This window comes from Arctopsyche grandis, chromosome 5, assembly GCF_051622035.1.
Source record: "Arctopsyche grandis isolate Sample6627 chromosome 5, ASM5162203v2, whole genome shotgun sequence".
Lineage (NCBI taxonomy): Eukaryota > Metazoa > Arthropoda > Insecta > Trichoptera > Hydropsychidae > Arctopsyche > Arctopsyche grandis.
The window spans coordinates 5,954,522-5,976,803 of record NC_135359.1 but is presented as its reverse complement, the minus strand read 5'-3'; the positions used below and the strand labels follow the sequence as shown (position 1 = coordinate 5,976,803).

At 34.6% G+C, this 22,282-nt stretch overlaps 1 protein-coding gene and 1 long non-coding RNA gene across 3 annotated transcripts in view; one reads left to right on the top strand and one right to left on the bottom strand.

The window, feature by feature from the left end:
• The window catches only part of LOC143912468 (uncharacterized), a 258,387-nt gene that overhangs the window by 62,574 nt on the left and 173,531 nt on the right, over nucleotides 1-22,282 (top strand). The gene's annotated exons all lie outside the window — the stretch shown is intronic.
• pcm (5'-3' exoribonuclease pacman) lies at nucleotides 1,726-19,528 on the bottom strand. Of its 2 annotated transcripts, XR_013260638.1 has the most exons (30): nucleotides 19,291-19,528; nucleotides 16,911-17,137; nucleotides 16,553-16,766; nucleotides 16,316-16,480; nucleotides 15,955-16,237; nucleotides 15,701-15,861; nucleotides 14,066-14,185; nucleotides 13,915-13,987; nucleotides 13,759-13,834; nucleotides 13,433-13,625; nucleotides 12,425-12,598; nucleotides 12,060-12,350; nucleotides 11,813-11,979; nucleotides 11,565-11,723; nucleotides 10,591-10,658; nucleotides 10,295-10,506; nucleotides 10,076-10,214; nucleotides 7,277-7,401; nucleotides 7,030-7,202; nucleotides 6,236-6,434; nucleotides 6,065-6,157; nucleotides 5,813-5,985; nucleotides 5,663-5,729; nucleotides 5,444-5,580; nucleotides 5,095-5,365; nucleotides 4,822-5,013; nucleotides 3,461-3,591; nucleotides 3,287-3,395; nucleotides 3,055-3,204; nucleotides 1,728-2,692 (listed from the first exon to the last, which is right to left on the bottom strand). XR_013260638.1 is itself a non-coding variant. In XM_077431744.1 (29 exons), exons 1-29 carry the CDS (start codon nucleotides 19,366-19,368, stop codon nucleotides 3,109-3,111), a joined length of 4,566 nt encoding a protein of 1,521 aa, XP_077287870.1. In that variant the 5' UTR covers nucleotides 19,369-19,528; the 3' UTR covers nucleotides 1,726-3,108. The 2 variants fall into 2 exon arrangements, 1 of the variants encoding a protein (XP_077287870.1); XM_077431744.1 differs by having other exon boundaries at nucleotides 1,726-3,204.

The following is a 22,282-nucleotide window of genomic DNA, read 5'->3' as shown; positions in this document are numbered from 1 at the left end:
TAGTAGGTTCAAAATTCATATACTGAAATTGGTTAATAGTGAACAAGAGCACTATTGCAGGCACACAAGGCTTCTACAATTTATATATTTACCTACCGTTTAAACTTTAAATAATCCAAATGGACATGGACTTTCTTTTTATGGTTATATTTAGATAGATATATCGATACCTTGCATTAAAAAGGTTCTAACTAACAGTTAGAACCCTTTCAAAATAAGGTAACGATATATTAATTTATTTTCTATTCATATAACGTATGTACATATTAGTGCTTCCAATCCCGGAAGATTACTTCAGCATCAGGATTGCTGTGCTAGGAATTTCCAATCCCGGGATCCCGGTGCTAGCACCGGGAAATCAAATGTATAACAAAAAAAATGTTCAATTGCATTTTGCAAACTCTCCCGACGTTTCACGCAAAAAATAATCCTCATATTGGCGTTCTTGTTTTGAGAGTGTGGCTACATTCTTTAAATTTTAGGTTCACATCCATTTCTAGATTTCTAAGATTAAATAAAAGACGTCCTTTAATGTAATCAAATCAAGTAAAAAACATCACTTTGATTCATTGATTCGTTTTTTACAAATAGTTTGTACCGTCTTGTAATTATTCATCGAAACGAAAGAGTGTGATGAATAAGAACCCAAATATTGTCAGAAGAAAAAATCGAAAGCAAGCTGAAAAGAGGTTAGTAAAAAAGAGAACACGTATAATGGGAGGTACCATTTCATGTCAATTTGAAAATTTGAAAAAAATTTACGTCGTATCGATAATAAGTTCAGTAACCGATACTAAGTTTCAGTTCGATAGGACAAACGGTGTTCAAAAAATCCCCAAAATACGTTGACGTACAGAAACATATACACACACGTGAAAACGTGATCAATGATCGATTCTGAGTTCGAATCAGTCAAAATATGCTACAAATATCATTGCAGTTGAGCACAAAATCAGCGACAGAATACAGGCCGTCGATACCATTTCGTGGGAACGGCAAGCCGGCGCCAAAACGGGTCAGAGAAAACAAATGGATTATCACTGTCATTGCTCATCCCACCATTGTTCATTATATTATGTTGTTTTATGTTTTTTCTTTATTATATTTGTAAAACTAATATTTTTAAAGAAATTTTGCCAGCACCGTAATTCCGGTATTCAGACTAGTTTCAGCACCGGGATTCACGGTACCAGAAAACACCGGGATCCCGGGATTGGAAGCCTTAGTACATATATAAAATATTTTTTTTTTATAGCTGAAATATTAAAAAAAAGCTGTTGCTTGAAGTATATACATATGTGGATAATTAAAGTGAAAAATCAAAATACTAGTTAACTCGAAAACAATACATACAAGTATTATTAGTGTAAATACTTCATTTCTTATCTCAAACGTTTTTGACGCTAAAAACTACTTAACATTCACAATTTTATCTAAATATATTTTTTTTGCAAATAAAAATAAATTAAAAACAAGGACAAAATAAACTCAGCCACCCGTTTACCACCTAAACATTTATTTTTATTATAACAATGTTCAACATTGAAATAATTGTGCAGATATTTAATAGCAGGAAGTCCTATCTGTGAATATGATTTTTAATAATGCACAATTTGTTTGAAAAGCTGTTGTGAAATATTTACATAAAGTGTGATTTAATATTCCATCAATGTCAAAAAAGTGTGGGAACAGGAAAGATTAAAGGCATTGAAATAAAAATATAATCACTGTGGTGTCACATTTATTTATAAAAATATATTTCCACTGTAAAACATATCAATAAAATATAAAATTATGATACATCTGTCGATATAGGTGAATAGGAAAAAAAGACAAAAATATATCAGTCTTTTGTCCAAGACAAAGTATTTACATATACATACAAATATTGCGAATATCGTTGATTCGACGCAGTCAATTATGTTTTGTATTTGACCCGTTTAAACCAGCGATATTTTGAAAAAAAAAACACGTTAAGGCAGTGATTTCAAGATATTTCAAAATTCATGTGCTTATTAATATTAAATAAACTGTCCAACGATGCAAAATCATGACCAAATGAAAAATGAAAATCATGAGAGGTTTCCACCATATTCTACAATAAAATTATAAAGCTGGGGAATATTATATAATTCATATAGGTATATTGATTCAAAAATATTCTCTATAGAATTAACTAATAAATATACATTCATAATATATGAACAATTTCAAAATGGAAGTAAGTATAAGGTACATATATATATATATATATAAGAGTTCATAGAATAACCTTTTCAAATGTTATCTCTACTTGAATCTGGCGACTCACTTATCAATTGATCACTATTGTTAACATGTGCAGTGTAATAAACTCTAGAACATGCAACACCATTTTTTTTTCCAATCAAGATATCACTGCGTTAAAGTACACACATAATATTAATTAAATAATTTCAACTGATATGATAATGACTCTAGAAGATAAGATTTTTTAACTAATTTATGTAATTAATATATTTTTATTAAAATTCGGTTGTACTCAATTCAATTATTGACTAATTAAATCATCATAAAATAAACATGAACATCACAACAACATGGAACTTTCAATGATTGATGGCAACTACTATATACATATAGTTTGAAGTATCCCGTTTATTTATTATTTAATATTTATGTATATGTCCACTGTGGGCTCTTATTACAGGGTCTACGTGACGAGACAGAATGGTACATGGTACACGGGAGGAAAAGCCTATTCCTCTTGTTCCTGTTTTATCCTGCTCGCGCAAAATAAGTGAGTATGTACGTGAGTATGTACCGTTTACCATGCACCCTTTTTTTTTGATCCTTCGACTTAAGATCTTTCGATTTTCGATCTTTGCCTTCCGATATTTGCGTTTTCTGTAATTTAACATTCTGTCTCGCCACGGAGACCGCTTATTACACAATCACAAAAATATTTAAAAAAAAAAGAAATAATATGACGGACTGCAAACCAGACTGGTACAAGTGACATTTAAAAAAAAAGCTCAGATTAAACCAGATTTTTTTTTTAAATGTCACTTGTACCAGTCTGGTTTTCAATCCGTCATATGTGTATAATTAAACAAAACAATTGAAATTTTAATTATTTAAATTGTCGAAATTTGCAGCGATGCGAGATTTGGGTCGCCTACGGTTTTTCTTCTTGACAGAATTTTGAACAGGTTTAACATCGGCCTGGAATTTCACAAATGAACATTATAAATTTTATTATATATAATACATATGTATATTAACTGTCATCAAATAGAATATTAACCTGGGACTTTTGTACGAGTTCAGCACGATTGACATTGTCTGAATTTACCTCTGTCGAAACAGGTTTTGTTTTCACGTTCACATTAGAAGTTTCCGTGTTTGTATACACTCTGAAATAAATAAAAACGTTTTTATATGTATAATACATTCAATGAACAGACTTGAAAGAACATACTTCTTTTTCGTCACTTGTAGCGGAACGAAAGGTGTCGATATAACGTAACCTGAAGGCTTATTGTTATCAGTCATCCTGGGTGGAGTCGTTGCAACAAAATTATTTTGTTGATTATATACTAAAGGCTTTGACTAAAATAAAAAAAAAATAAAACATTTTTAAAAAATAATTATTAGTATATAAGATGAAATGAGACGAGACTCGTAATTTATCAGAAAAATACTAATTGACCGATCGCTTTTCACCCCTTGCCCGCGGCAATAAATATAGCGAACAAGGCCTGTACCTTTTTCGCGAATTTGGCAATCGAGTTTTCGACCTTAAATACAAATTTTAATATTTACTCAAGTAACCAGATATGTTAATTAACACATAAAGTATTATTTTAAACAATAAAATACATAATATATCTCGTAGTTATGGATTAATTGTCAAATAATCATTCTTCATAATTGTATGAAGACGTGACGTCACTTAAACGAGGTTTCAGTATGGTTCCACAAAAAACTAATTTTTGACTGGTATATATTCATTTTAAGCAAATTGAATAGATGGCATTCAACTCTCAGTAATGTATTCAACCAATTTTGAACCTTAAAACAGTTGAAATAGGCGCTTATAAGCCTCAAAATCCCGTGCAAAGTTCAGAAATTCTATGGAAGACAGCCGCGCTACAGACTTGTCGCCCAAAGCTTCCATAGAAGACGGCCGCGGGCAAACAGTTAACCCTTTGAATACTGACCAACGCCGATCGGCGTTTTGCTAACAAGTCTATGAGCCTGAAAAACGCCGATAGCCGTTGTATTTTGAGCATGTACAAAGTAAACAATAGGTAAAAGTCGGAATTCTCGACAAGGCAGACCTTCTAGGCTCGGAAGCGAGCCTCGGTCGACCCGCTCCTTCCTGTCATTGGTTGCTCTTTGCGACTACTCTAGTATTGCCGTGCCCTGAATTAACTTGACTTTTACCTGATGAAATACTCCGACATATACTGCATATAATTTCGGACGGTTGGGCAGCGTACGGAAATAACGCGACTGGACAATAGATACATAAATGGATTTGGGGAAGCTGTGGTGAGCAATTTGTCCTTTATAAGGAGGTACATATACCATATCAGATTTATTATGGAGCGAGCGCTGGTTACGTGTGGACCTCCTGAATCAATAAATAAATGCTGTGAAGCGACTTTGGCCTTTCATTTGGATCCTGAACCCACCCACCCCTATGCAACAATATTTATTGCAATTTGCTTAAAAAAAATGAGCACTCAAAAGCAAAACATCTCAAATATGCTAGTATTAGAATGATCTGATTGAATCCGTTCAGCATCTCATTTCATTAAATACAACAATACTTACACAGTCATCTATTAATTTAACCGGAAACGGAAGTTGCGTTTTGCTTGGAGGACTCCTATAAAACTCTTGAGTTTTAATCGGTTCATGGCTTTTGGGTTTCTCAGGCGTCCTTTCATTATTAGGTGCATCGTTAATCTTCAACAGAGATCTAAGAAGCCGCGTTCCACTATCGTTGTTCGCATTCAGTTGATCCTATAATTTCATTTATAAACATAAAGTACGCTGCTAAGTTTTATTTATCTACCATTAAACGTCAAATAAAAGTAAAGATACATTTAAAAAGCCATTGTTTTGCATGGGCCCTGCAGTTTTGATAGCCATAGGGGACTGATTGGCCGAAACGTTCGGAGACGACTGGAAATTAGGATTAGGCAACGACATTACAATGTTTTGTTTATCCTGATTTATGCATCTCTCTTGCATGCCTTGATTTTGATTCGACAACAGGGAAAACATGTTCACTTGAAACGGAGGAACTTCAAATTTAACCGGTCTTGGCAGAATTTTCGTGTACGGAGGCGTACTCTGCTGCGCTTTTACAGGACTAAAAGTAAAAAATAAAATCGCATTAAATCAAACGTAGCGTTGAATACGACTACTATTAAAAACAAATCGTATGTACTTGGCATAATTCGCAAAGGCTGAATTGTGGCCATCGTTAGTCCTCAAATTATGGAAATGACTCGGAAGAGCTGGCATTTTTTCAGGAGTGAATGGCATTTTACCGTTTCCTACCGTTTTAGTATTATTAATCTGTACCTAAAATAATAAAAAATAATAAAAAAAAAAAAAATACTTAAAAATAATATTAAATAAACAAGAATTATATATATATATGTACCTTATTGTTCGTTTTATTATGCGCTTGACAACCAGCAGTTATATTTAACATATTAAATCCACGCATTCTGGATTAAAAAGAAAAATCAATGAAATATAATATCAACAAATAAACACAATAAATAATATTAAAAAATATATATATATTTACACATATAGTCTATTTCCAGGTACACCTTCCAGTGTGGTGCCATTAGGAAAAGCTCTATCGAATTGCACCAAATATGACGGATCACTGTTTAAATTGTCGGTCAATTTGACAGAGTTAGTGATGTCATTGTGTTTAATAATGGAAACGACTGTGCCTTTATATCCCAAAGGAACCTGCAATTTACAATATTAAATAAAAAATAATCACACAGACAATAAAACAGTATGAATCAACCGGGGAATAAAAGCTTACCGAACATTGAGGACTGACGTTTACAATTCTGTCGAAGAGTCTAAACCTAGTGATGGAAAAATCTGGAGGAATGTTTCCAACTCTGAGATCAGCCTATAATTAAATAACAACATAATACACAATATTCAGGTATTGAAATAACGTTTGTTGAATTATCGTCGAATTATTTACCTTAAATAATACGTGTGGTTTAACTTTTAAGCCGAGTTTTTTCTTTTGACTGAGGATATCGCCAAACTGAGCATCAACGGTATCGTGAATGAATCGCATCTCCTCCGGATCGAGGCCGATCGTCGAGCACTTTCTGATGGGATAGTTTTTGAAAGATTGAGCACCGATCCATTCGAGTACGTCATTTATCGTGTATTCGCTAAAATTTAAATTGGAAAATTAATGTTTATACATATACATAGTTCAGTTAAAAGAAGACATCAAATAAAAGGAAATAAACTAAATGACTATTAAATGGCAGAAAAGATAAACCCATCTTATTTTAATTTTTAATACAAGGTTGCAATTGAATCGAGCGAATTTTTCGCAAACGTAATATATTCATCTCCTATGTACTTATGCCAAGTTCATATGCAGACGTAGGTGACTACCATGGGCAAGCTGAAACAATTTTTCGACTCCCGACTCCCATCCATGACCTGATGTTCCGGAGCCAAGAGAGCCTCTTCTCCCAAGCAAACATTTGCCTACTACTTTCACCTCTATTATTGTTTGTACAAGGCGATACTTGGGGCCACAAATAATGTATCCAAAATATCCCATTTTATGGCACTTTACCGTGTCAAGAAGCTCTCCCAGTGTCGACCATGTCGTTCCTCACATCCTCATTCCTTCATATCTTTAGCACCACATTCCAAAGGACACTATCTAGTTCACATTTCGCATCCGTACAGCAACACTGAACTTGGACAACACAAAATATGTACATATACGTATAGATAAATAGGACTTACTCCTGTTCTGTGAAGATGTCGTGCTCATTAATATTTTCCATTGCGATAAACCTTTCCAATTTTTGGAACATTTCATAAAATCGGCAAACATAATCGGTTACAAGAGATATACATCTCAATGAATATTGCCAGTTTTTTTCTATTTTATGACAGTATCCTACAACTTCTTCTTCCTAAAAAAATTAAAAAACAATTTAATAATAAATAAGAAATCTAATCAATATTTGACATGCCCAAAGTAACCTACAGTTTTCGTAAATTTGAGACCAAGACCTATATTAATGTTTCTCTCATTTTTCTTAGAGCCTTCTTTCTCTCTCGGAACAACATACATACTTGACGTTATTCTGGTAAATAAAAGTGAAGATATTCCTGAAAATATTTAATACAAAACATATCATTAAGTAAAAAAGAAACAATTATGACAGCTAAAACAGTAAAAAAAATATGATAAATTGGAACAAAGCACAAGACAATAAAGGACTATATACACACATATATATATATATATATATATATATATATATATATATATATATATATATATATATATATATATATATATATATATATATATATATATATATATATATATATATATATATATATATATATATATATATATATATATATATATATTTATATATATATATATATATATATATATATATATATATATATATATATATATATATATATATATATATATATATATATATATATATATATATATATTTATATATATATATATATATATATATATATATATATATATATATATATATATATATATATATATATATATATATATATATATATATATATATATATATATATATATATATATATATATATATATATATATATATATATATATATATATATATATATATATATATATATATATATATATATATATATATATATATATATATATATATATATATATATATATATATATATATATATATATATGTATTTATATGTTGCAGCGATAGCATATTTCAAGTGAAAATATATTTTCACCAATTCAAGCAATGAAAATGTATCAAACAATGAATTTAACAAACCCGAACAAACTACTCTTAAATGAATAAAACCAACCCTAACTTAACTTAACCTAACCTAACCTTAAATAAATAAGTGTTGGCTGCAAAGATATTACGATGTGTTTGCTTCCGCATCCAGCCCCACACATGCGGCTTAAAAAAAGCCAAATCGAAACAGATAGTGGACCATGAGGAGAGTGGGAATGGATCAGAATGTCATCCAACTTTCAAAATTTATAATTTCACTGATAGGGGCCAGTAAATATAAATATATTATAAAAAAAAGTTTTCAAAAACAAACCTCTTTTTTAGTTTTGTATATAATATTAAGATATATAAATTATTATTTTGAATAAAAATACCAATAATTATATTTTACTACCGCCATCTATGTATAAAACTAAAGACTACATAGACGTCACCCAGCTTTCAAATTTACAAACTAATAACGCGTCTCAAACGATATTTTATCTCTATCGTAATGGCGGAGGAGCCATTTACTTATATTGATGACCGAAATGAGCAATATGGCAAAGTATGAAAACAATCGGATAAGAGGCAAATTTTTTCCTGAATTGTAATCGTAAGTGAAACGTAAAGGAGGTTTGTAATAAAAATGTAACTGATTATGATTTCACTGAAACGTCATTGAAAATATATTTTCACTGTGACATATGCATCAACAACCAGCTGGAGGTTTGAACCCAATTCATCATAATTTCATAAATTTCAAAAAAAGTTTTTTAAAAACATACCTCTTCTATAATTTGCATTTAAAATTATTATTTTGAATAAAAATACCAATAATTTTATTATTTTACTACCGCCATCTAATGTTTAAAACTAATAAACAAACGGCGGATAAACGTCAACGACTATCTCGCCGGGCAGATATCAAACGCGTCTTACACGATATTTTGGTACCATCGTAATGGCGGAGGAGCCATCATATATATAAAGACGGTAATCTGTGTGTGTGTGTGTCCTAACTCTCGCCGAACATAATGAATGAATCGATAAAAATCGATTAATTCATTTTTCGACGAGACGACTTTGTCGCGACTCGAACCGATCCCCCCAAATAGCCTGAATATGGGTCTAAATTGAGCTAATGGTCACGTGCATCACGCCAAATCCAATTCTTCATTTCGCCTTTTTTTTTTAAACATTAATTGAAATATTCGTTCTCGCCATATAAAAATACGTAATTATAATAATTTTATTTAGCGAGGTTTTGAACCATTTTTTTTCTTTTCATATAAAACAATTAAATATATATTTTTAATTGAAATTATTGAATTGAAATTAATTTATATTTTAGCGATATTTGAAAAATAAAATTAATTCCAGATCGCGGGGTCGAGCTGGGGTTCTTGGGCTCAGAACATTCACGCTAACCATTAGACTACGGTCTCGATGGAAAAAATGCTCTAAATTACGTACATAATATTCGATTACCCTTTACAAGTATGGGGAACCAATCATTCGCGTATCTTCGGCTTTCGTCGATAATCGACAATCGACTTCGGCTTTCGTCGACAATCGAAAAAAATTTTTTTTTTTATTTTTTTCATATTTTTCATTATTTTCAGTTTTTTCATTTTTTTTCATTTTTTTCAAATTTTTCATCTTTTTCATTATTTCCATTTTTTTCATTTTTTTTCATTATTTTCAGTTTTTTCATTTTTTTAATTTTTTTCATATTTTTCATTATTTTCATATTTTTCATTTTTTTCATAATTTTCATTTTTTTGTGCCTTTGTCTTTCCGAAACCAGTCGATTCCATATCTTTAACTTTATTTTTATTCGAGTTTCAATTTTTTTTCGAAACCACCCGTTGAAATCAACGGGCCCTACAATAGTTTACTTATATTGATGACCGAAATGTGGCAAAGTATGAAACCGATCGAATAAGAGGCAAACTTTTTCCTGAATTGTAATCGTAAGTGAAACGTAAAGGAGGTATGTAATAAAAAATAATAAAAACAATACTTACCACACTTGGCAGCGGCACCTCGCAACGGTACATAAGAATGTATGGCAATCATATCCGGCAAAGTAATATCAGGCTCCGGCTCCGTGATCACGTTGACTTTGATTCGGCCGGTTTTAGCGATCTCTACAAGATCAACAATCTATAAAAACATAATAAATAAATTGAAAATCATTCTTCAGTTGATTTTGAAACATCCAAAGTATATAAACAACGAAATACTTCTGCCATGCTGCCGTAAAACGGGCCGACGATTATGAAAGCAGAATCTCCGATGGGGAAAGCTTCCTCTATCGTTTTGTACATTTTGGGACGGGCGATCGGAGCCACTTCTATATTGGTCAAAACAGTTTGTATCGGATACAGGACGGGAACTGTACACCACTCTACACTGTGCAATAATTGTCCCTCAGTGCTACTAGTATATTTGTAGCCTGGAATATCCATCGTATATATAAATTAAATACAACTCAACGATTTTATTTGAAAATACTTGCGTATGTTTTGTATATAATTACCTTTAACGTTTACAGCATGTATCGTGATATCAACGTCTCCTGTATTAATACCTAATCGTGAAACGTAACTGAAAATAAATAAATTCATATGAAATCATCCGTCATTTTATGTTAACACCATAGATATAGAATACCATAGATACGCCCTGACGCTCTAAGCTGATCACCCTGTTGGACCATGCACACACAAAAAAAAGTACAGATCATGCACACTCTCTCTCGTTAGCTAGTTAGCTTCTAAGTAGGAAGGTCGATTGACATTTTTCGAAAATGCCAACGTGTTCAGTGAAATTGTGTTACAATTACTCAAGAAAACATAAAAAGGCGGATGGCATCACATATCATAAGTAAGAGTTAATATATAATGTCTTCAATTATAGTAGTATTTTAACATATAATGAAATATCGGCGCGATGTATGCAGTGTTGTATGCAGTGATTGAACAGCGGTCGACAACCTCTTCCACAGGTGTCACTAAATGCACGCGTATATCTTGTTAGCACTGAAGGAAATTCAGAAATCGACATTAAGTTTAAAACTACAAACAATGAACTAAATATTAACGTGTCAGCTTTAAAATTGATCCTTGTGGAAGTTACCAATGTTTAAATAATGTAATAGTTAATGATGGTTTTATTATAGTAACATACATTTGTAGTTTAATATAGTGTGTATAGCTAAATATTTTTTTCTTAATATGGCTTTATTAGTTTGGTTTACTGTCACGCGGAGTGTCCAATAAAAGTTATAAATTAAATAAAACTTCAGTGCATGTACATATACATAAACTGGTTGCTGACCACTGCCGACCGCTGCGTCCTTCCTTTTTTTTCACCACTTCCTCGCTAGTTAAACCCCCCGCACCCCTCAGTTAGTAGCGATAAGATCTTCAACGAAATTTGTATGTAATGGCATATCTAGGTTATTCTACATCTATGGTTTACACACATATTAATTGAAAATATTATACTCACTGTCTATTGACGTGGGATTTTTCACCTTCCCATTGTAATTTCAATTTTTCGGTCAAAGGAACTTTTGACATTGAAGTAATTTCGTCTGCCGTCAACGTATTATTACTTGAAGTTGTAGCATATGACACTTGATACTCGTTATTAGTTATTGTCAAAACCCTAAAAAAAAACAACATTGAATTTATTTATAACTGTTATTTAATACACACATTCAAACGAAGGTTTTTTTAACAAATTAATTTACTAACTTTGCCTCTATGATGTACGGCCATCCCACCCAGACTATTTTTCCGAGGAATTTAGACGCCAACGATTCTATGGATGGATTTTCAGCGAGTGGTTCAATGTCCAAAACAAAATTATCATTCCGAGAAGGAAATTCGAAAATCTTGACCCTAGCTTTTGAAATCGACAGCTAGAAAAATATTATTCACACATTTTATTCACCGCAGAAATAGATGCGAGATGCAAAAATTCACCGAGAAATGTATTCACCTTAAAGTCTATATGTTTCAGAGTCGGTACACCTGGGAAGAATGCGTTCCGGTATTTATTCGGAAGAGCGCCTCGGATTACTTTACTCGGATCTAACATTATATCCTTGTTCCACATCGGTAGTTCTATAGAATGACATTCGTGTATGGCGGGGAAATACGCAGGCGCCTGACACATACCCATTTCTTGAGCTGTGAATTCATAGACGAGCGCCGGACCATGAATATTTCTTTGTTTCTCTTCGTCGGTAAGAAGATCGTAGCACGTCTTCATGGCCGATAATAATTCTTCCTAAAGCAAAAGCATACACTTGACCATATCGAATCAAAATAAAACACATTATCAGATGAATTCTCCGGACAAACCTCAACGATGAACGGTATAAGAACGACAGCTTCCCACTGTTGTATTTTTCCGTTCAAATCAGTCTCAAATTCAGTCGGATAATAGTGATATATCGGAGAATCTGGTGATGTCATTAAATTGTGATACGCTTCCGGAAGTAAATCCTTGCTGGCGGCGGGAAGAACGGCCAAGAGCTAAATTTAACAAATAAACACACCTTATATATAATTTCGAAAGAGACTTTGTAACTATGTAAGTATGTAAGGTTTATTGGTAACATCGAAAACAAATCAAAGTTTCTAGATATGACGACAATATCGACATCGTTAAATATATTTTTTTTTCGATACAAATAAATTAAATAAAAAGACAAACAAATGTTTACTATTAGATTGTTTTGCCATGTTTGCCCGCGGCCGTCTTCTATGGAAGCTTTGAGCGACAAGTCTATAGAGCGGCTGTCTTCCATAGAATTTCTGAACTTTGCACGGGATTTTGAGCCTTATATGCACCTATTTCAACTGTTTTAAGGTTCATAATTGGTTGAATATATTACTGAGAGTTGAATGCCACCTATTCAATTAGCTTAAAATGAATATATACCAGTCAAAATTGGTTTTTTGTGGAACCATACTGAAACCTCGTTTATGTGACGTCACGTCTGTTGAACACAATGGCGACGATACGTCTCAATTGTATGAAGAATGATTATTTGACAATTAAGCCAAAACTACGAGATATATTATATATTTTATTGTTTAAAATAATGCTTTATGTGTTACTTAACATATCTGGTTACTTGAGTAAATCTTAAAATCTGTATTTAAAGTCGAAAACTCGATTGCCAAATTCGCGAAAAAGGTGCCGCGTGCAGGGCTTGTTCGCTATATTTATTGCCACAGGCAAAGGGTTAAGCTGTTTATATTACAAATACCGAGCGAAGCCGGGTAAAAACACTAGTATATATAAAAGATTACAATGGTATATATGAATGTACACATGTATATTAAATAAAAAATTCTAAATACCTGTTCGAACGGTGCAAATGGCTTGCCAAATTCAAATTGTATATCCAAATTAGAAAAATTAACTAAGTCTGATAAAAACGGCGCATAATGATGTGGAAAAAACCAAGACCAACTGCAACAACCTTGATAGTAGTAATTTAGAATCCACTGAATAGCGCGAATATATCCTTCAGCTTGCAATCTTATCACATCCCTAAAAAATTATATAAATTACATTATCGAGGATGAGAATAACTTAAAATAACCAAATTAAACAATAAACAGAATAGAATTGCGTTTCTTTCCGCAATAGAATTGCGTTTTTTATAGATTGTAATGCAACTTACTCTGTAACTATAGCGAAGTCTAGTTTTTTCATATAATAATCTCGTTTGTGTAAAACAAATTCAGTTTCAAATAAATCTAAAACGATAATACATAAGAGATTGTTTAAAGAAAATCATTTGAAGGTATTGAATTTTTTTTATTGAATGATTGAATACCATTGTCACTCATTCTTGCATCGTCATCAGAACCGCCAAAGTCAATGAGATCATCGTCGTCGGATTCCATAACCTTATATCAAAAAAAAAAATAGAGAGTGAATAATTTAAAAACAGTATCGAATATAAAAACGATTTAGAAATAAAATACCATATTATTTGTAGATTTGATCAAATTTTGTAAATCATTTTGAAAACCAGACGTAGACATTTTCTTAATTTCTTCCACATCTACTCCAAATGTTTCATTATCATCAGGAACATGATTACTCTAAAATAAAAAATACGATATATTAACGATCTTGGTTCGTTATAATTATCGTAACATACAAAATTAAATTCGGTGCACTCCGTTCCACATACTAGAAGCTTCTCGACATTCGTTTTACCGACATTTCGTCTGTTTGAGCAGGAGTTTGTATATTTAATACAAATTAACAGCGAAATTCTTATTATATATTTTTTAATAGTCCATATTTAGATCGAAAAATAAGTATTTCACTATATAAAACATCTTTTTAAACATACATATGTGTTTTGTGATTATTTTGCACAAAGAGATCTCGCACACGTCACTAAACTCTCAATCACGACCACGCGAATTATCAAAATAACCAGAATTCGCATGCCAGATATTCCCAATTCGCGATTTTCGTGGCAACAATAGTCGCGTGCGCAGTCACGTATATATTTTACAGTTGAAGTGTATCTTCCAGTTGTAATATATTTTGATTAGTTGGAATATATTCCATCTAACCCACATAGGTTAATCCATTTGGCGAATTACATTCCAACTGATCAAAATATATTACAACTGGAAATACAGTTCAACTGTAAGTTGGTAACAGATTAGGTTTTCATTAAAACGTCACTCGACGGAAAACTGCATTTCTGCTTTGAACATATTCTTAGAGTTATCATATACGGTACTCATTAACCTTTATTCGTAATACCTAGCAAATATGAATGCATCATTGAATTCTAAGGCATTCGTAAAAACATCAGAGCTGTTAAAATCAAATGTTATATTACTACTGGCGCACATTGTTGAAAGTATATTTGCGCTTGTAGAGATATAATTTGCTATTTGAATTGTATTCGAATATGAATGACCTAAAACACCAGTTTGAATATATTAAAACTGAAAATACACTTTGACTAACAAACGTACAAACTAAACGACGAAATACACCAAATTATTCGTAATACCTAGCAAATATCAATGCATTATTGAATTCTAAGGCATTCGTAAAAACATCAGAGCTGTTAAAATCAAATGTTATATTACTACTGGCGCACATTGTTGAAAGTGTATTTGCGCTTGTAGAGATATAATTTGCTATTTGAATTGTATTCGAATATGAATGACCTAAAACACCAGTTTGAATATATTAAAACTGAAAATACACTTTGACTAACAAACGTACAAACTAAACGACGAAATACACCAAATTATTCGTAATACCTAGCAAATATCAATGCATTATTGAATTCTAAGGCATTCGTAAAAACATCAGAGCTGTTAAAATCAAATGTTATATTACTACTGGCGCACATTGTTGAAAGTATATTTGCGCTTGTAGAGATATTATTTGCTATTTGAATCGTATTCGAATATGAATGACCTAAAACACCAGTTTGAATATATTAAAACTGAAAATACACTTTGACTAACAAATATATGTACAAACAAAACGACGAAATACACCAAAAAATTCGAGAAAACGAGGGTCGAGATATTTCGAGTCAATGAAACGGAGTAGACCCAATGTAATTAGCTGCTTACTGATATCAGCCCCTGTCTATACATTTTTCTTTCAGATTTGCTTTCTAAATATTTTAAATCTGCAAAGACTTCTTCAAACTGTTGCCTGTCTATGTCCGCCAATTTTTTCAAATAAACTTCAAACCGTCGCAAATTTAATATCCCATTTTCATTGAGATAACCTAAAAAATAAACAAACGAACCGTATGCATGAGCAACGATTCAAGAAGCATGCATGCGTTAAGCAAAAAGATAAAACCAAAAAAATAGCTCACCATCTAAAGTGGGTAAAACCGCTTTGTAAACATCGTACAATTGCGGCAAAGCATTTTTTTGAATCATTATATTGGGCAAATGGGGTATAAAATCGTTACCAACAAGGAATCCCATTAAAATCCAATCATCAATTAACTTATCCATATCGAATGGAAACGACAGTTCGTCTTTCAAAGAAAAAAATTCTAATTCTATATAATCCTTTAACAGAGATAAATGTAATAAATAAAAATTATTTAAATCGGGTGAAGTCGGTCTGGATACATTTTTCTTGAATATGACCTGAAATAAAATAAAAATTACACTCACATCACCGGTTCAAATCTAAAAATTTCATCACACTGTCTTTTTTCTACGAACCTCTTCACGTAATATTGAAAAATTAGGCTCGTGTGTGCAAAATCCGAGCATGATGAGATCCGCGTCCAAACCGTATAAACAATGTCGGGTGTTTGGATCGTGGTCCGGTTGCGATTTGAGATATCGTATATGGTCCATTATTTTATGCTCTCCTTCACCCGGAGTCTAAAACATCGATAGAAGCCAATTAATTACACGACGGGATGCACTGAATGCATTTTTTTTCTAACACTTTACCTCGTGACCAGATAAAATAACTCTGCATTTGGCCCACGAATGATCTGTGGTTATTTTATGCTTGATGAAGTATCGCAACTGTTCGTGCAATCGAACCATAAATACCGTTCCCGGAGTAATACAATTGCTATCGAATCGTTTTGTATCCGGCAATATTTCTCCTTTCGACACCGCCTTGTTTAAAGCTTCCTGTGCTTCGCGTGCCGATTGAAATCTATCATTAAAGCACACATTATATTTTTATACTAGGCAATAGACAAAACTTTTCTATGAAAGCTTTAAAATTATTGTTGCATTTAAAGTAAATACATATATAGGATTGCTGAATTTCATAGTATATACATATATAAATAATCACCTGCGGCATCTCTGTTGGTTCATTTTGGCACGAGGTGCGACACCATCGATGGCCATGTAGAACAACTTTTTCGGGTTGATGATTTGGAAGAGATATGATACGTAATGAAAAATGTCTCGGAACATTTTCTCTTCGGAGACCCGAAAGTGAGGATTGTTATCATCTGGATGAGAGCACATATGAACGATTCCATTCATGTCCAAGTATAAATTATCAAATTCGCAATTCTGAAAGGGCAAAATAAACACAGTTATATTTAAAAAATGTAAGGAATTCAGCGTTCACTCATATCAAGGAATTAGTGTGTATTGATTGTGGGTAGATTGGCTGTTTTTGGTTCTTCTTCCTTAGAAACCTTATGCCAAATTCGAATATTCCGCATTTGCACAATTCAAAATACTGTTATTCTTTGCATTTTGATACACACCCAGATTATATAGATGAAATCAGGCAACAAAATATAGCAAAAGGGCCAATATTATCGAAACAGTACAACCTGATGTCAAAATTTCTGTAACCTTTTCTATGTAATGTAACAGCAAATAAGTTTGGCTATTACTAATAAAAAGCAATGAGCAAAATGATAACATTTGGTAGTTAACCCTTTGAAGGTTGACCAACGCCAATCGTCGTTTTGCTGACAATATACAAGAGTAAATGAGACGAGACTCGCAATTTATCAGAAAGATATTGATTGGCCTATCGCTTAAAACCCTTTGAATGCTGACCAACGCCGATAAGCATTTTGCTGACAAGTTTACAGAATGCAGAATTACCTGACGAAACTGCTGAGTATTTTAGATTGTGAGCATTACATTCTAACAATGAAGAAGATTGAAATAGTTTTAGAAAAATACATTCATTAATAGACTTCTTTTATTTGTTTTATATTGTTGCAAGATATATTAGAGAGTCTAAACACACTTTTACAAAACTCGAAATCCTCCGCAGTAGTTATCTAGGGTTTGCTTTGATTAGCTACAATTTTATACCTGCTTGCTATTGGATTTCTAAATAATTCTAGTTGGAAATGTTGATGAAGTTTTCAGCGTGGCGGGCTTTCAACAGAAAAGACGTCAATACTCAAAGGTTTAAATTATACATAATTTGCGGCTTAGTAAAGTTGCGCTTGTAATTTTGTGTTTAGGTATACGTATGGTATTAGATTTTGTTCCGAATCACGGTAGTAATGAAAGCGATTGGTCTGATCTGTCTGCCAATAGAACTAGAGGGTACGAAAACTATTTTATTTGAGCTGATGGAAAGCCAGATCCAAACAATCCGAATAAAGTATTCTTCTTCTTCTTGTTAATGCCTTGTCCGCATCCGGACGTTGGCGACCACCTCGTCGATTATTTGAATATATCCGCATCGGTCTTCAGCGGCTCGGAACAGCTCTTCGGCGCTCATATCGGTCCACATGCGCATGTTTCGAAGCCAAGATAACTTTTTCCTGCCAATCCATTTTTTTCCTTCTATTTTCCCCATGGTTATCAAACGGAGAAATTCGTATTTTGGACCCCGTATCATGTGTCCGAGGTACTCCATCTTTCTCCGCTCGATGACAGAAACAAGTTCCCTGCCTCTCCCCATCATGCCGAGGACAGCTTCGTTTGATATCTTTTTGGTCCACGGAATCTTCAGCATACGCCTATAGACCCACATCTCAAAAGCTTCAATGCGGCTGATCATCTTGGTCCACGTCTCACATCCGTGTAGTAATACTGTCCAGACGTAGCTCTTCGCGAATCTCAACCGCGTATGAAGATTGAGATGCTTGTTTGTAAGCGCCGCCTTCATTTTTACAAATGCCGTTCTAGCCATCTCGATGCGGATTCTTAAATCTTCATCTGGGTCCATCTCTTCATTCAGCCAGGTACCCAGGTATTACCTCCAAGTATTACAATAAAGTATTACCTCCAAGCAATTGGGTAATTATATATGTAAATCTTATATATGGAGTTAATGACAACAAGACATTTTCCAACTGGTAAGATTGTTCGAATCGATAAACATTAAATAGCAATTTACCAAATTACAATGAAACCGACGCCAATTGAAAGACATACGAAAATAATAAAAAAAACCAAAACAAACATGACAGTGGTGGCATCGTACATTGCACTGAAATACAGTAATAACTGTTTACATTCACGCGATATACACACTGCGCGAAATCAATACACGTATACGTATGCAGATCAAAGATAAAAACATGATGTGACACTGTGAAGTGAAAATTTGACATTGGCGAAATAAGACGAAAATAAAAATGTATGAAGGTAAACAGAGTGTGGTGCAATATGGATGCGTGGTGCAAGAAGTGTAGTGTAGTGTATAGTATAGTATAGAGATATATAATGTGTAGTAGTGGTATTACGTGCGCGTCCTTGGGCAGCAGCTCGCTGATGCAAGGATAGCGCTCGCTGATGAAGCGGAAGAACTTGGGGACTCCCATTGCGCAAACGTTCCGGTGGAGCGCACCGAACAGTGGACGCGGAACGCCTCACGCCTCACGCCTCACACCTCACACCTCAAACACCACACGATCACTGGACGACAACGACGAGAGCCGATCGTCAGGCTGCCAACCCGCGACCCGACTGCGACCGTGACCTACCAACGAGCTGCCAACTGCCCTTCAAATAACAAAACCACTAATTGATTGCACAATAGCATTTACCCATTTACCATACAACCCCGCTTTCTATTGTAGGAATCTACCACAACTTGTGCTATTACGAATCAAAACCTGTGATCTCATACATTTCACACCGATCATCGTCGCTCCTGTACAAACATGCATAACTCAAGGGCGACGTCCCCTTCGACCATTCCAAAAGAAAGAGTTCATCGCTCGATCGTAAAACGAACGAAACCCAACAGTGATGTCATCAGGAAACTGTAAAGGTCTGTTCATACCTAGTCAGCACGTACCGACTTCAGCAGGTATCCGGCCGTACGAAAGGTATTCTTTGGTACATTTTGTATGGGTATATTCATACCAACTGTCCGAGCCAAAAACCCTCATGGCCGTTGGTTGTCCTCTTACGGCTTCGGCTTTTGTTTTCTCTCTTTTACTCTGATCATCTGTCAGTCGTGCTAGATTCTCCCGTGGGTCCGGCGCCCGGTGATCCCGGCGCGGACCGCCAGATGCAGCGTCCCTCGTAAAAGCCGGCCTCGAACTAAGGCAGGCTGGCCCCGTGATCCACCCAAGCGATCACAGCGAGCGCTCATTGGCATCATAGAAGCCCTCCATAATAGAAGGAGTATGGCTTCTTCCATAGTCGTGCCTCACCGACTATGTCTACCGACTATACTCGACCACGTGTTCGACCCAAGCCTCGAACACGGCGAGCTCTCAGACGCTCGTGAGACTCCGACCGAGAAGGTCTTGGCGTGGCTGGTGTGGCGGCTCGCTTTTACGACATGGTCGAGTTTGGTTGCCTTCCTGCGAGTGGGAACCAACTCGGCTGGGTTCGGAGAGCCACTACTCACTCTGCCTTTAGCTGTCATATAATAAACACGTGCATTAACATGCCAGTCGTCTCATTCGTTCATCCCCCATACTGGTCTACCCTTCCTGACCAGCACAGCCTACTCAATCCACAGCCTCCGCCATAAAGGGGCACAGGCGCCGAGAAACTCCCCGGCGCGCCATCTATTCATCAATAATAAACGAGGATAAACCGACTTGACGTATCTAATTCCCCACCCCGCCCTGTTCCAGCACGTGCTCCAGAGCGAGCTGAACGAGAGACGATGACACACACACAGCCGCTGGTCACCCATACATATACACACATTACAGCTGCTGCAGCTATCGTTCACCAACCGTCACGTTTACGCCACGACAGGCTTACAGCAGTACCCGACATTTCCTGTTCATACCTTACAGCAACATCCGTCAACGTATCGTATCCGTTTTTTTGGCCATCGTGGAAATATACACGCGAATTACGTGCCATGAGTCTGCCGCTTTGCTGTTTTGGACCAATTATCGATAGTGACAGTTGACAGCTGTTCAATCTTTCGACATGGTATTGGCGCAAATATTTTAAAAAAAATTAAATTTTTTACGGAAATATTTAAAAAAAATGTTGTTAATCATCCACAAGCTCCTTATACAGTGTCCAAAACTCTCCTTCGGTTTTTCTGTTTTTTTAACATGGGATGCACATCAAAACGCCTCCGTGCTTTTTTATTGCCTTCTTGAGCTTCTTCTTCCAACAACAGCGCGATTATACATAATTTTTCGTTCGATAAACGTCGAAACATTTTTGCTGACTTGTATTCTGACGCGTAGCTACGAATGCACGTGTATGCATTCACATTGCAAGTACTCGACAATATGACGTAAGCAATATTGCGCCGTATCGTCATGGCCTCTAATGTATAAGTAAGCCGATTTTGCCTTGCCCTCGGCCAAATTGCTGTAAACGTGACGTGACCGCGACGTGTAGGTAGATATGAATAGAAATATAATAAAATGACATATTTGAAACGGAGTCGTGCAGCGCTGAAGCCGTGCAGTGCTGTTAAGTATGAACAGACCTTAACACGTGTCCTAAAAAGTCGTTTACACGAGGCACGCGTTTACACGTGGCATGCGTTTACACGAGGCACGCGTTTACACGTGGCACACGACCGTATTCTTAAACGAACAACGTCCTGGCGCTGACCCCATAGCTATAAAACACTCGCCTCGAAAACAGGTCAACACGTGTCCTGGAAACGAAAACAAAGCATCTGCACACGGCACGCTTCAAGCCAGAACGTATATAAAGCGATGCACTAGCTCCCAACACCAGAGTGAACCTCTCGAGTTCAACCAGCTCACTTCTCCGAAGCTCAACCTCTTCGTACATACAATAACCATTGTAACAATTGAACAAAAATAAACGATCCTCTTACAAACACAAACGGTGTTTTCTTAGACCGGGACACGGTCAACACATCTGTCCCGCGTACTAAATTGGTGACCACCGACTACTAAACTATAATACACGTTTTCTCTCTCTCTGTCGGACGATGATGAAGGGGACCCCATGTTGGAGTGCCAATATAATGCTCGGACGGTGACGGTGATAAAATATCTCCTCGAACGTGGACAGTTTCATTCAGGGATCATTTCTTTCTTTAAGTACAAATTGAAATTGCAAAAGAAACATATTTTTATCAATTCTACCGTGAGCACAATCTGAATACTTGTTTACATAATATTTTTCTATATCAGTTCAAATAGAATTGACCAGTGACAATGCATCGTAAGATTTATACCTATGTAAAATAATTACCTTAAAAATTCTAATGGTAATTTCTGTAAAATTTCCGCGGCAGCGTAGAAGCGTATAACACCATATAGATCTAAC

What these genes read in the sequence shown, in the direction of transcription:
- pcm (XM_077431744.1), bottom strand. Translation starts at nt 19,368, where the DNA reads ATGGGAGTCCCCAAGTTCTTCCGCTTCATCAGCGAGCGCTATCCTTGC. An exon ending in TTTCAATATTACGTGAAGAG is followed by an intron (nt 16,238 to 16,315) that starts GTTCGTAGAAAA and finishes ATTTTATTTCAG; the next exon opens with GTCATATTCAAGAAAAATGT. An exon ending in CCTGGAAATAGACTATATGT is followed by an intron (nt 5,730 to 5,812) that starts GTAAATATATAT and finishes TTTTTAATCCAG; the next exon opens with AATGCGTGGATTTAATATGT.